The sequence below is a fragment of the Ochotona curzoniae genome, unplaced genomic scaffold (genome assembly GCF_017591425.1).
Source record: "Ochotona curzoniae isolate NIBS_2020 unplaced genomic scaffold, NIBS_Ocur_1.0 contig_66, whole genome shotgun sequence".
Classification (NCBI taxonomy): Eukaryota; Metazoa; Chordata; class Mammalia; order Lagomorpha; family Ochotonidae; genus Ochotona; species Ochotona curzoniae.
Window position 1 is genome coordinate 24,434,693 of NW_024466512.1, and position 15,310 is coordinate 24,450,002.

The 15,310-nt window shown below is 57.3% G+C and overlaps 1 protein-coding gene across 1 annotated transcript in view; it reads left to right on the forward strand.

The window, feature by feature from the left end:
* Positions 1-15,310, forward strand: part of CRTAC1 (cartilage acidic protein 1) — a 115,647-nt gene that overhangs the window by 74,830 nt on the left and 25,507 nt on the right. Inside the window, exons 4-5 of the mRNA XM_040992510.1 lie at positions 4,043-4,179; positions 9,202-9,358. Of these exons, the coding sequence (XP_040848444.1) occupies positions 4,043-4,179; positions 9,202-9,358 (294 nt within the window). The remainder of the gene's footprint in view (positions 1-4,042; positions 4,180-9,201; positions 9,359-15,310) is intronic.

Consider the following 15,310-nt stretch of genomic DNA (forward strand, 5'->3'; position numbering starts at 1 on the left):
GATGCTGGTGATGCTGATACGGTGGTTATCATTGAACTGCTCAGGTGCCCAGCACTGTATAAAGCCCTTGACATCATTCCATTAGCCCTCCCAGCCTGATGAAGGAATGGGGGGCTGTTCTCATGATTCCATTTGACACCCCAGGGAAGGGAACGTCGCTGGCTACCGCCTCTACTGTGCTGTTTTCTGTACTCTCTTTGCCATAGAAGGAGGTTGGGGCGGGGTGGAGACCGCTGCCCTGTCACACACACCTGTCACCAGCCTCAGACCCTGAGTCGGGTCATCTGCAGCACTGGAGACAGGTCCTGGCAGAAGAGCCTTCCTCCCTGTGGCTCCAGGCCGCCCCCGGGGGGTGGTGCTGGGTGAGACAGGACAACAGGATGGTAACTTGGCTTGATTGACACCACTGGTCTGGATGCCCTAACCTTTCCAGATGAAGAGCCAACCCCGCCTTCCCAGCCTGTATGCCTGACGGTTGTTCCTCGACTGCCTCTCCCCCTCCCCGCTGTGCCCCTAACATGGTGCTCCTGGGATTCACGCTATAGCCCTGTTCTTTCCCATCCCCGGTTGTGTGACTTGCCATCCTTCATTGCCAGGTCTTCTTGGCCCCCTGGTGACCACTCCAATTGCAAACTATCTGAAACCAAGCTGCTCCTCACCACCCAGCTGGCCTCCTGTACCTGCTTGGGTCACTGTCCCCACACAGTTTAACCCCCCTTGCTCTGCCCACCACCCCCACCAGTCCTACTCAGGTTCCTTCCACAGAGATCATCACCACATCTGTCAGCCCTGAGAACCCACAGAACAGAACAGGCTGCCCGCCACATGCTCCCACAGTGCTGGCCACCCACTACTTGTTCCCATGCCTGCTGGGCTCCCTGTATACAGCATCCTTCTGACACCCCCCAGCAGTGGCCCCCTTGCCTTCAGTCCTGGGATTGCTAGGGCTCCCCACTCCGCCACATTTCCCCCCAGGGAGTGCTTCACAGCCCGTGCTCCTGGGCAGGCTCCAGGTCCCCTCTGTGCCTTCTTCCTGCCACCTTGCCTGCTTGGAGGGCCGCTGTCCCTCCCTGCCTGGCCATGCTGTGGCTCACAGTGCACAGTACAGACTCCACAGTCACAACCATCCACCTTTGACCTGGTCCATCACTTACCTGCTCTGGGCGATCGATTCAGCCTGTTGGCTGCTGATTTCCCCATCTGTAAAATGGGACTCCGGGGTTTGGATGAGGCAATGGTTGTGAGCAGCTGCTTCACTCAGCCTGGCCAGACCAAGCACTCCACACCCAAGTGTTGTTCCATTGGTCCTTCTCATCCTGGGCAGATGCCTGTCTCCTCTCTCGGAAACACAGGGCCCCATTTCCCCCTTCCTGTGCTGCTGTGCTGTGCTGGCTGTGGACTGTTAGGCAAACCCCTTCATCTCTTGGGCCTTGGTGCTTTGTTTGCAAAATAGGGTTAAGGAGTGAGTGCATGTGAAGTGCCCTGTTGGTCTGCCTAGCCCTCATAAGCACTCTGAGTCAGGAATAGAGGCTGTGCCTCTCCATGTCCTCCCGCAGCACCTGGCATCTGAACCGCACCCCCTGAGCCTAACCACGGGTGCCCGGCAGGAAGCAGCAGATCCCCTGGACCCTGTGACAGCAAGACTCTTTAAATGTCAAATCCCAGAATCTGGCCTGGGAATGTGAATTCTTAGAAGTGTCTCCTCTGGAAGTCACGACCCTGTCCCTGAATAATGCCTTCCTGGTTTTCCCACGTCTCCTCTCACCAAACACAGTCCTTTTCTCCTCTTTCAGGTCAGCATTCCCGGGCTAGGTGAGGGACCCTGGGGCAGCCTGCAGCTAACAGAGCCAGAAGGCAAGCGTGGGCACTGACAAGGGCCGGGGGCCGGGACTGGGTGTTTATTGCCTGTGCCATCGACCTGCACAGCTCGCTGTTTATCTGTCTTCCTGACACACCTAATTACCCAGGTTGCAGCTGCCAGACCGCTTGCTCTTCCTAAATCACCGGCTCCTGTCCTCCTGTCGCCCAGGCCTGCAGGCCTCTGCCTGCAGAGGGGCTGCCATTGATTTTGCCGTTCCCGCTTATGATCTACAAGGCCCCGCATTGCTGTTGCACATTTTACCTTAATTAGTTTATTCTTCTGGGCATCCCTGCGGAGCTCGGAAGCCAGGAGACAGTGGGGCCAGCACACAGCACCCTGAGCCCTCTGGCCACAAAGCCCAGAGCCTGCCCGGATGTCAGCACCCTAAGACAATGCCTAGCTGGAAGCAATGCTGGCCCCACAGGTGCTTGACAGGTGGTGTGCAACACTGAAAAAACAAACAAAAGAGGCAGCACACCAAGTATGCCTGAGAAGGGCAGAGTTGAACAAAATAGAACCAGGCAGGTCATCTGTTGCAACACTTTTCGAAGTTGTAGCAGATTAAGGTCCATGGTGGCACTTCCAAAGGGAGATGAGCCTTTCCCAAACCCAGATGTTGGTAGAATCCTTGCTCCAGGCCCACTCACAAAGACCGGGGTCAAGCAGAGCAGGTAGAGGCAGCCTGAGCCTATTTTCTTGTCAGGTTGAAGTAAAGCTGGACAACTTGAGAAATTTCTTCCATTGAGGCCAGAGGAGCCCTCCGAGCTCCTGCCAGCTAGGGGAGTGTAACCCTGGGCATTTCCAGACCAGGCTGGCCGGAGCTGCACAGGTTCAGGCGGCCCAGGTTCAATGGAGCTGGGTGAGGGATACTTGCAGCTGGCCAGGGTCAGAGGCTGGAAGTGCAGAGGCTAACCTGGAGGCTCTTGGGCACCTGGAAGTTGTGGGGTGCTCACTGCTGCCTCTGCATCAGCTACAGTGACTGGGGCCTGGATCCAAGGCCCAGCACTGGAGGCCACAAGTGCTGTACGGGAAGCCCAGTGGATACAGCACAACCTGCCCTGGGCCCAGGGGAGCTTGTTACAGCCTCTGCTGGTCCCACTTCATGCAAATAGGTTCCCTGCAGGACATCATCATGGTTAGTAGCAGGGGGCTGAGCCACTGTCCACCCCCACAGAGGAGGTCCAGCTCCCACAGGGCCTCTCACAAAGTCCCAGGGACCAGATCCCCTGTCCAATCCTAGCTGAGTCATAAGAGGCCATTTATCTTTGCTCTCATTCACCTTCTCTTAGAGTCACCCGGGTAGACCCTAAGGTGAACAAGCATCAGGGCTTGGACTTGCTCGTCCACATCCCGAGTTCTGCCCTGCCCTCCCACACTGCCTGCCACTAGCCTGAGCCCGCAGCTTCCTCCCTGGCTGGCCAGAGTCGGACTCGGGGCTCTGTCTCCTGGTCTTCTCCCAGCCCAGCCTCCCCAGCTCCTTCAGCTTCCGCAGCCACTCTACCTGTGTTCATCATGAAGGCGGAGTGTGGTCCCTTCCCAGGGTATGTGAACACTCTGGCCTCCCAAGAGCAGCAAGTAAATTCCGAGAGGGGTGGAGGGTGGAGCTCCGCCTGGTGGTCACTTGGAAGTGCTGGGGACTCCGGCCACATCCCCAGAGCAAAGGCTTAGTGGGAAGCAGGCTCCAAAGTCCCAGAATCCCTGAACTCGCCTTTGGAGAGAGGTGAGCTGGAGGTCCTTGGTTTCCTTCCAGTCCTCCAAGAGACCAGGGGGAAAAAAAAGTGGAGACGTGCTCTGAGGCTCCCAGCCCAGGAGAGGAGCCTCTAAGGGCCCCCCTAACCCTGCAGCCAGCTCCAGGCTGAACCACCTCACCCCTGGTCACACTCCGGTGCCTTCCTCAACGTGGGCTTAGAGACCTACCCACCAAGCGAGACCATTTCTTCAGAGACCCAGGTCATGTCCTGCAGCCTAGCAGGGAAGGCGGGGTGCTCCTGGAGAGGGGCGTCTGGCCAGGCATGACTGCTACAAGGTGGACGGGGTGAACTCTTCCTCATAGCAAATGACCGTCCACTATGGACCCGACCACCTGGTGGCAGTTGCCATAAGGCATACCTGGAGCTCAGAACCTTCGTCTGAGCCCACCGTGTGCTTGCCCTCTCTTCCTCCTTCCATTCCTCTCTCTAGGAGTGGCCACATACACAGACAAGCTGTTCAAGTTCCGTAACAACCGCTGGGAAGATATCCTGAGTGATGAGGTCAACGTGGCGCGTGGCGTGGCCAACCTCTTTGCGGGGCGCTCTGTGGCTTGTGTGGACAGGACGGTGAGTACTAGGTGGCATGGGGGCTAAGGGGAAGCAGAAGGCACGCAACTGCCAGGAAAGGAGCCGGCAGATGGCACAGCATGGCTGTGCAAGGCAGAACCCGCAGCCATACTACCTGGTGAACCCCTGTGCCCAGGGGTAGGCACTGAGCATTAGAGCCTGGCCTTGCAAGAGAGTCAGAGCCCATGGCGCACTGCCTTCTCCCAGCAGGTCCCCTGGGACCTAGAGAGGACTTGGCCAGCTTGGGCAGCCAGCCACTTGCCTGGGGACCCAAAATGGGTTAGTGGTTGTGGCTAGGATGTGAGCCGGAATCTTCTAGTTCTAAACCCTGTGCTCATTCATTCATTCAGCAAACGTTGCAGAGGTGCATGGCACGGAGCCCTGAGCACCTGTGAACAGATCAAGGCCCAACAGAGGAGATCATGGGTGGGTAGAACTGGTTGGGGGACAGTTCTGTACTGACTCAGGGCTCCTTTCCTGCCTCCAGGCCTGCCGTGTACCCCTGGATGGGGAAGGAAGGCTGAGTGGGAAGGGCGGGAGTTGCTGCAGCCATCTGCCGTGCACTGCATGGGGCGGGGGGCTCCTGTCCTGGCAGGCCCAGCAGGAGCCCGAAGCTTGTGGTGGCAGTGATTTATCCCTCCTGTCACCTGCTCCCCTGCCACCCCCCCTCCCTGGCTTGATCAGCAGTTGCTCTGGATCAGAGCCCCAGCTGCTGCCCAGCTTCCACGAAACGGCTCCATCCCCTGTGCTGGGAGAGGGGGCAAGGGGAGTGGCTCACCCCGGGATTGTGATGACACTGAAGGGTTTGGGGATTCAGCGTGAAGCTTCGCAGCAGGGGGCCTCTAGGCCTTGGGAGAAGGCAGGTGCCAGGTATAAATATTTATTTCTTAACAAGCTGGTGCTGGGAAGAGGAGCCAAGCTGGGCTGTGAAGCCACATTTAGCCCTGACCTGAATCGAAGCCACCTGGACGCCTGCCTGCTTAAGGGGGCGGGTGTGGGGGGCAATGACAGGGACAGGGAGAGGCTCTGGGCGCAGTCTGGGGTGGGGAGGGCCCGGGCCTCATGCTCATCTCCTCATGTTCTCCAGCCGTACTTGGGTGCCGGGAAACTTCTCGGCAAATTGATCGAGGGGTGTGGAGGGCACCCATGAGAGATGCATTTTTTGTCCTGACAAGGTCAGCACACCTACCAAAACCATCCCACTCCCCAGCACATGCGGGGACTCAGCCCCGGCCTCAGCCTGTCCCCTGAGCCTCAGGAATAACGAAACCTGACAGCTGATCTGGTCCACTCCCAGGAGAGGGGCTACTTTGGAGTGTAGCCACCCTCTCGGGCCTGAGTACTGATGAGAGGGGAGCAGGCAGAGGCCAAGGGCAGGGGGAGCTCAGGGACAGGACGGCACAATGACACAGACAGCAGCTGGCAGGCATTAAGGACACATGTGCCGCGCCCCATGCTGAGGGTTGGCACACATCTGCCCTGTAAGGCAGGTGCATCAGGGTCCACTGGAGAGATCCAGAACCTCAGGCTGCAAGCGGTTCAGCAGCTTGACCTTAGCCACACAGCCCTGTGCAGGCAAAGCCAGGAACCAAGCCCCGCCTGCCTCTGCTATCCTGCCTGTGAATGAAATAACACCAGACGCTGGTTTCTAACCATGAGTGCTACCACAGCATTCTTGACACCAGTCGTTCTTGGTCCCGTAGTCCCCACTGGGGCTCTGTGCGCTTGCTCAGCAGATCTCAAAGTGTAGTCCCCAAACCATCAGCATGAGCACTATCAGAAATGCAGGGGCAGAGTCTGGTGCTTTGGTAAAGCCTCCTTACGATGACAGCCCCCTGTGGGGGCACCAGTTCAAGTCCCAGATGCTCCACTTCTGATCCAGCTCTCCGCTAATGCACCTGGGAAAGCAGCAGAGGGTGCCCTGAGTCCTCGGGCCACTGAACCCACATTGGAGACCTGGAGGAAGCTCCTGGCTCCTGGCTTCTGCCTGGCCCAGCCCTAACGGTGCAGCTACTTGAGAAATGAACCAGCAGATGGAAGATCTGTGTTTTTCTCTCAGTAACTGACTTTCAAATAAATAAGTAAACTTTAAAAGAAGAAGAAAAGAAACAAAAAGAAAGAGAGGGAAGGAAGGAAGGAAGGAAGGAAGGCAGGCAGGCAGTTGCCAGACCTAAGACATGAGGGAGAGGGGGTCAGTTAGCCCGGCCAGTGGCTACAATGCTACATCTAGAAGCCCAAGTGCCCAGTGAGTAGCCCAGCCCCCACCCATGCTGTCCCCTCCCCTCCCCTGCCCCCTGTTCTTGCCCCACACCTGGAACCTCTGCCTGCCCTTTGTCTGCTGCTGCCTCCTTACACCTCTCCCTCTGGATCCAGCTCGAAGTCCACGATCTCTTACAAGAAGCGTGCCCTGATCTATAATGATTATGCCTCATGTTTATATAGCATTTTTATCTTTTCAAAGACCTTTCACAGGCGTTGTCTCATTTCATCTTCTCAACAGCCCTGCCAGGAAGCAGGGAGAATGTAGTCCCCATTTCACGTGTGACAGAATGCAGCCTCGAGGCCATGCGAGGTCTGCTCCGGGCCACAGAGCCAGTGCTGGGGTGCAGGTGGAGAGCCCTAGATCAGGGTTCTAGTGGTGCACTTAGAACGGGAGCATCCACCTCATCTGGGATCCAGCAAGAAACAAATGTTCTCAGAGCCCAGCCCACACCTCCTGAGTCAGAAGCTGGGGGTGCGGTTAGCGGCTGCAGCTGCTCGCATTTCAAGATTTATTTTATTTGAAAGGCAGAATGACACAGAGGCATGGGGGAGAAACAAAGAAAGAGATCTTGCGTCCACTGATTCATCGCCCAAATATCCACAAACAACCCTGGCCGGGCATGGCTGAAGTCAGGAGCCGCGAGCTCCATCCACATCTCATTTCCCAGGGTGCATTAGCAGGGAACTGGATCAGAAGCAGAACAGCCAAGCCTTGCACAGTGCACTGCGCCATAGCCAGCCCCAGCATCTGTGTGTGAGCAAGCTCTACAGCGATTCGGATATGTGAGAACCCCCTACCCAGAACCTAAAGCTGCAGAATGAGGCTCCTTTCTCGGGAACCATCTCCCCTGGCCAGAGTCGCTGTGGTCTTGAGCAGTCTTCTGTCACTGTGAGCCATCGATGTTCATCCATTTCAGAGAAGCAAAGAACTAGCTACCACTGGGCGGGATGGAGGTCGGGATTTCTTACAGAGCGTATTGCAGTCCGTTTGGACTTAATTGCCCATTTGTTGATGAGCTTGCTAACAGCTGGTAGGGTCGGGAATGGTTCATGATGGCGTGTTTTCCCTGTGGCCTCCTGTTCGCTCTCTGTCCCAATACTATACACACACACACCATGCCCCTGGGATGGGGAGAGCCTTGCAACACTCCAGTGTAAAGCAGCACGTTTCTAACTGGGCCCCCGTGGGTCTTGTTACAATGCAGATTCAGGCTCGGCAGGTCTGGGTGGGGCTGACTTCCCTGTGTCCTGCACACTGGCAGATGCCATCACGCTGCAGGAGCAAGATCTGCGTGGTTTCCTGGGCAGCAGGGCAGAGAACCAGAAGGGCAGGGGCCTGGGAGTCCTGGGAGGCCAGCTTTGTCGCCTCCTCCATCTCCCTGCCTTGACATTCCCTGCCTGGAATTTTTTATTCCAGCCACACTGAGCCCGAGCTGGTCATGGTCTTCCCTGGGTGCTTCACTGTCTTGCTTGTCTTTGCCTGAAAACCTCTTTCCTAGTCCACATCTCCTAGCTGAGACACCCCCACCCACCCCCGGCCAGGAAAACCTCTTGTAGGGAAGGGCTAGGCCTCTGAGCTTAGCGTCACCCTGGAAGCCATGCCTCAGCCCCTACCTTCAACTCCAGTTGCTTGCTTAGGCACCCACGTGTCCCCAGGACACCCCCAGGATCTCTTGTGTTAGCCACACCTGCCGTGGCTCTTCTTCAGCCTCGATGGAGAAAACAGACCCTGGAAAGGGCAGACAGGAAGACGGGAGAGGACTTTAGGGCGTGGTGCCACAGGGCAATAACAGAAACCAGCACAGGGTCCCAGAAGACGGGCGACGAGGGCACAGACCAGCTACCTTGCATGTGGCTGTTTCTCTCCTATCCCCTGGTGCTGATGACTGCCCTTCCAAGGAAAGCCACAGGAGAACAAGGACTTTGTCCCCAGAGCCCCTCCAGCAGGCCACCTTGCACAGTCAGTGCTCAAGAAAGATGTAGCTGCCTGCCTGCTTGGCGGGAAGCAATGAAAGGCTAGAGGAGAGCTGCTAGCACCTGACTGAGAATGTGTGCCCCTCTAGGGAAGCAGGAGGCAGTGACTGGAGAAATAACACTGGGGCAACAACCGACAGGCAGCCCAGACTCTCTGAGCAGCTCTGTGGCGGACGAGAGAATGCCTGGTGGAGAGGGCTGGTGCCCAGGATTCCTCCTGGGTGCCACAAGTGGGAGGATGCCTGAGCCAGTGCTCTGGAGGGAACTGCAGAAAATGTCTCTCTCTGTAATCAGCGGGGAGAGAAGGGACTGTGAGAGGGAAGGGAGACCCGGCCTTTTCATGCGAAGGGCAGGATGGGAAATGGGAAAGGGTGGTGGCTCGGGAATTTGCTTGTCATCTTGGCTAGGGTGAGCCCGAATGGGAGCGAGAGACAGAGAATGATGGGAATTGGTGGATCAATCAATCAGCAAATATTTATTGAGCAGCTACCCTAGCTGGCAGCTGGAGAGAGCGCAGCTGGAGGGAGGCACATTAGAAAATTGTCTATAAAGAGGTGGCTGTGGGGGAGCGGGTTGGGGTGCTCTACCGGAACGGGATGGGAGGGGATGCTGCTGCGGGCTGCTCCGTGGAGCGGCTCTGGGGGCAGCATTCACATCACAGCCTGCATGAGCAGGCCCCATTTGGGTTACTGTCTGCCCCGCCTGCATCACCCACAGGAGCCGGGGATCTGGCTCGGGGCAGAGCCCAGGTGGGCTGCTCACCACCTCCTTCCCCATGCCCTGCAGGGCTCTGGACGCTACGCCATCTACATCGCCAACTATGCCCATGGTAATGTGGGGCCAGATGCACTCATTGAGATGGACCCCGAGGCCAGCGACCTGTCCCGGGGCATCTTGGCACTCAGAGATGTGGCTGCCGAAGCCGGAGTCAGCAAGTACACAGGTATGCGGGGTGCCCAGGTGGGTTGGGAGCAGGGAGTTGGGGGCCCAGCAAGCTGGGATCTAAGCCCTTGGAGCCTCCACGAAGCAGGTGTCTCCAGGGAGGGGCACAGGAGCACTTTATTCGACCTGCTGCCTCTGTCACCATCTGTCCAGTGCCTGGTGGACTCTGGCAGATGCAAGCCTTGGAGGACGCAGTGAGGACAGCAGGCCTAGGGGCTTGTGGGGATGCGGGGCTGAGACACCCCCACGGCACCTGCGGCTCCCGGGAGTCCCCTGCCCAGTCCCTGCTGCGCCCAACAAGGCTCTGCTCTTGGGCAGATCACAAAGGGTGAGTCTGAGAGTTCTCCCTACTGCCCCGACAGCAGACGAAACGACTGACTCACACCTCAGGGCCAGGAGGCCAGCGCTCAATCCCTGCGCTTCTTCCAGGTCCCGTATCTGGTAACTGAGCTCCAAGAATCACATACTTCTTCCAAAACCTCCCCGGTACCTGCTTGGCAGCCCTGCTTTCCACACCCGGCTCTCCAGGTGGTGGGCCTGTTATCAGCTTGTGGCTAGAAAGCACTGCTTTTCAAATGCCATCACCCTGATAATCCACCAGCAGCCTGCTGAGGGCAGAGCTCAGCCAGTTCCTGTCCTGGTTGCCAAAGACCAGGAAGCCAGGCTGTGTACAATGATGATGGCTCATGTCCGCTCCAACCTCACCCATGCCCAGCTGCGATGGAGATACAGAAACACTCTCCTGGCTTGTGGCCTTCCCAGCAAATCCCTCCCAACCAAGACAGAGCCTCCCAGATGGCAGTCCCCTGGGACCATCAGGGGCATCCTTTAGGCCACGCCCCCTGTCCACCACCTGACTGGGGGCACCACCTGGAAGCCCTCCCCAGAAAAGGTGCCCACCACCTCCCCTAAGTCCATGACACTTTTCTCGGCAACTCTCCACCTTGCTGGAAGGTGGACATGGATGCTGGCGTGACTGACAAAGTTTGGGGGGAATAAATAGCCGGACCATAAAATAGTTTGCACAGCTCAGGCCCCATCAAAGTGCCTGCGAGCTCCGTGTGTGGATGAACGGCAGAAAGGCCGGGTGTCAGCAATAAACCATGCTTCCCTCAGAGCAGGAATAAACATGCAGGCACCTCGGCCGAGATTTGTACAGTCAATTTTTTTCCAAATAGTTCCGCGTTCTGTGCACTGGGCTGGCTTGGCAATTAAGTGCCTTGATCTTGCAGAAGAAGCGGGAGGAAAGGGGGAGGGGTGGGGGAGGGAGGAAGCACTTGAGAATGATGCGTTGGAACGGAGGAGGCGAGACCTGGAAGGGCAGTTGATGCAGAGAATAAAAGAATTCGGGAGGTCGCAGCCAGACTTGAGCACAGAGGGGACATTGTTCACGCTGACTGAGCTGGCACGGAACGGAGGAACGAGCAGGAAGGGGCCGAGAGGAGACAGCTGAGGAGCAGGCGTGGGTCTGGGAGCACCAGCCAACTGAGCGGGGCTGAGCTGGGAGCACGGAGTGCTAAAGGAAGGCAGAGGAGCTGCTGCAGAGGGATGGAGGGAGGCCGGGGCAGCTGGTGTGCCCAGAGGACGCATCGTGGCAGTGCTGCCGACTTCCAAAAGCTGTTTGGCCGACAGGAAGCCATTTGGCCCACCAAGTGACTGTTCTGTCTGCCCGCCTTCCACAACCCACCCTTCCCCTGCCCGTCAAGCCCCCCAACACTGGCCTACAGCCCCTCCTTGTCGCTCTGTGGATGACACATGGACATCTGGCTGGAAAAATAGCCCCATGTATCCCCTTGAGCTCCAGGAATGCACCCCAAATGTAAGGGCTGTCATGCTGAGCCCTGCCTGATGGTTGAGGTTCTGGGCACATGGCCAGTGCTCAGAGCCAGGCCAGTGCCAGGGGGCCTGGGAAGCAGGCAGGGATGGGAAGAGGGGGGCACTGAGCAGGCTGAGAGGAGAGCGAACCTTGCCAAATGTGCACTCGGGGTGCCAAGCCCCACAGCACCCACCTGCTGGGTGGCTGCAGGACTGGGAAGACCCTGCCATCTTCCAAAGCCACAGCCAAGGCCCAGAGAAGAGAAGGCACACACTCAAGGTCACACAGGAGATTGGTAGAGAACTAACCCCTAGAGCCCACCCCACCCCCCAGTGCCTCACCTGCCACAGCCAGCTGCCTTTCTGTGACCTCCAACTTGAACCTGCCGCAGCCAGCATAACCCAAAGGGCCAGAGAATGGAAAGACCCCATACCCGCTGAGAATGCATCCCCAGGGCCTAGAGTGCAGGACTTGAACCGCAGGCCCCAGACTGCTGATGCTGCAGCAGCCGCCTATGTGGGGTGTTCAGGGCAGCAGGGGGAGGCCTGCCCACACTGGCTGAAGATCAGGCCATGGTGCTACCCAGGCACCAGCCATGGACCCCCCCGCGGGAGGGGGTGGGGAGGCTTACACGCCTGGCAGCTGCCGCTCTGCTGGGTCACAGTGCCATCTAGTGGCCACTGTGCCCACTCTCAGGGGACTCAGAGCCCCCTTTCCCCTCACCCTGGAGGACAGCAGAGAGCAGCTGGCACTCTTGGAGACTGCAACAAGACCACTCCCCCACCCACCCCCATTTCCAAATCCTAACTTCTCAGCTGCCCACGACCTCATGGAGCCAGGAGGTGCCAGGAGGTGTCATGCCTAGGAGTTCTGAGAAATGGGTACTTGCCAGGGCAAAGGGCACGGAACCAGAGGAAGTGGAAAATGAGAAACCAGAATCCTGAGCCACCTCTGCAGCCCAGGGATCTCGGCCCTGCCCTCAGTGCCTGAGCGCCTCGTGCTGCAGCCTGCCACATGTGAACCCCACTCCTCCTGACTTCCAGCTGACATGGCAAGGGACCAGTTAAACCTCCCCAGACCAGCTCGCCTTAGCACTCAGAGAACCAACAGAAGGAGCCAGGCACGTTGCCTATGCAGGGACTGGCACATACTCAGTGCCAATGGAGTAGCCCCAAGGCCCAACAGGGGGTCCAAGGGGACACACAGAGGGACAGACCCAGCCCCACCCTGCAGCTGTCCCCTGTGTGTGTGTTGGGGCTGCCTGCCAGCCGGCTCGGAATGCTTTCTGTGACCCTGCCCCCCCCCCCCCCCCCCCGCAACTCAACCCAGGCTCCCCACTTGCTCCCACCTCCACCAGGAGCACCATGCTTTGGCCTCACCCTTTGAAGGAGCATCTGTCCCGGCTGCGACGTGGTAATTAAAGAAGCCTTAAAAGAAATTTGGGAAGGAAATGAAGGTGGATTTATGAGGTGGGGCGGGGAGTTTGCTGTTGGCCGGGAGCAGCATGAACAAAGTGAGGGCAGCTCTGATTTATAGGAAGTCATTACCAGAGATGCCGAAAGCCCAGCTGAGGCCTCCTGGCCGAGCCCCACGGCAGCTCGACCGGGACTGCAGGGCGGGGGCCACTGGGCACCCGACTTCCCAGGGGAGCATGGGCAGCCGAGCAGGCAGGGCAGGGACCCAGGAACCCTGGGAGATTGGCACAGGTCCCACATGGGCTCTATATTTTCCCGTGTGTCAGGTGGATTCAGTGATTGTCAAGAAAGGATGTCATTTTTCTTTCAAACACAGATCTGTTCTAGAACAGAAATGTAATTTTGTATGCACTGTTTTCTCAGCTAACAGAAGAGAGTTTAAAAGCTCATCAGGCCTGTGGCTGGGCATTCTGGCCACACCCCCAGGCCTGCTGAGGCCTGTCCCCTGTCTGGAAGAGAGAAACCATGGATTCATGTTGTGACACCCCTGCCTGTTGGCTGTGGTGGCACCGCAACTTCCTTGCCTAGAAAATGATAGGGAAGGGGGAGGGTTTCGGGAGATGTTGGAGATAGACAATTTCAGTTAGCAAGAAAGCCAAGTTCAAGAGCTGTGTTGTATAACAATGCATTTTATTATTGTTCATTGCTAAGAGGGTGCATTTTAAATGTTCTCACTGTGAAAAGTAAGTGTGAGGCAGCACATATGTTGATTAACTGGGTTCAGCCGTCCTACAAAGCTCACAGATGTCATAACAGTGTGGTGTTTGGGGTGGGGATTTAGCCCAGCGCCCAGCGTCCCCGTTAAAGTGGCCACATCCCACATAGAGTGCCCGGGTCCCACACTGCCTCCAGCTCCAGGTTCCAGCTTCCTGCTAATGCTCACATGCTGAAAGGCAGCGAGTGATGCCTCAGGTCGGGGGTTCCTATCAGCAATGCAGGGGACCCTGATTGCCTTCCCGGCTAGCCACTTTCAGTTCTAGCCCCAGCTCTTGCAGCCATCAGGGGATGAGCCAGTGGGGTCTCTCCCATTAAAATATATGCATGTATATGAACCCTCCGCCCCAGGCAGCTCCTTGCAGCCCCCTCCTGGGAGTGACACAGGGAGGGGCTGTCTCCCGCACGCTGAGGTCAGAGATCTCCCACCTCCCTTCTTTCACCTCCCGCAGAGCAGGACTGGATGGGGCAGGGTGTGGTGGCAGTGCCCCATTTAACACCCTCCACTGACTAGCATTGGAGCCGTGCCCAGCAGCTGAAGGTCCTTAGGGGGATAGGCATGGCAGCCCCAGCATCAACACAGTGTTTTTCTGTTTTAGAATTTTTCAGAACATTTCTGGTTGCTATCCTGCTCTTTCCCCTCCCTTCTCCAGCAACACAGACACACCCTCAGTCGCATGCGCTGCGCATACACTCATGGGCATGCACACCTGGCACCAGTACATGCTCTGCACTCACTGCCTGTTCTCCCACTCTGTGTTGCTATTCTTCTCTGGATGTTTTTAGCTGTCTGCAGATCCTGGTGCCCACCAGGCCCCTCTTGGTATTGTAGTCCCAGCTGGTGAATCCCATGGATCCAGGCCTTAGCTGCAGGGCCTTGACTCAGAATCCCCACCAGTGCAGAAGGTATAGGATGCATTGCCCAGCTTTTCCTGTGGACCGCCCTGAAGGCCACGTTCACTGAAGAGCAGAGCTGCAGTGTGCCTTGGAGACCTCATTCCCCCACACATCTTCCAGGGCAGGAGACCACAGCCAGGAGGGCACACTGCCCGAATTCCTGCAGCTGCAGCCAGGAAGATCCAGGCGAGAGACCATAGACCTTTGCCCATCACTGTGTATCCCCGTGCCACCTCACCTCTGCATCCTCATGCCCCAGTTAGGATCAGCCTAGTAGCGTGCACCATCCCCCTCCCAAGGACCAGCCCTTTCTCTGCCCTTTTCACACCCCTCGTGCCTGCCTCAGGTGTGATCTGAGAGGTGGGTCACTTAGGGAAAGTCTGCCTCACCCAAGGGCTGGGGGTCAGTTCTTCATCCAGCCATGAAGTTTGGGCCCAAAGAGAGACCAGCAGAGCCAGCGCTGGTGGCAGGAGACATGGGGCATCCGTAGGAGACTGGGCAGGAAGGAGCATGCACACCCACAGCAGGAAGAACTAGGAGGCCTTGGAAGCGTGGAAGTGCTGGGGGAAAATAAAGGCATATCATTCACCCAGCAGGTGGTAAATAGTCCCAGCTAATGACTATGTGGCACCTGACATTTTCCAAGGTACCTTCCAAAAACCAGTTCACTTAGTATTTATGACAGCCCCGAGAAAGAGCTATTATTATTGTCAGTCTCATGTTATAGGTGAGAAAACAGAAGCCAGAAAGGTTTGGTGATGTGTCTGAGGTCACACAGCTCACACTTGGACTTGCTGATCCCCAGCCCAGCTCTTCAACCCTAACTGGGGAATTGTGTGTTCCTTGCAGAAGGTACCACCCTCAAAAGAGAAAGAACTGAGGGAGGCAGATTGGAGTCATTCTCAAAGGCTCAATAAAGGTGTCCCTAAGTGTCCCTGGGGAGCCCCATGTGGTATGTGCTAAGACTTAGGCACCCCGGGGTTGGAGGTCACAAAGGAAGAAGAAGAGGGGCAGGTGTTTGGCACAGTGGAACACCCCGGTCTCACGTAGC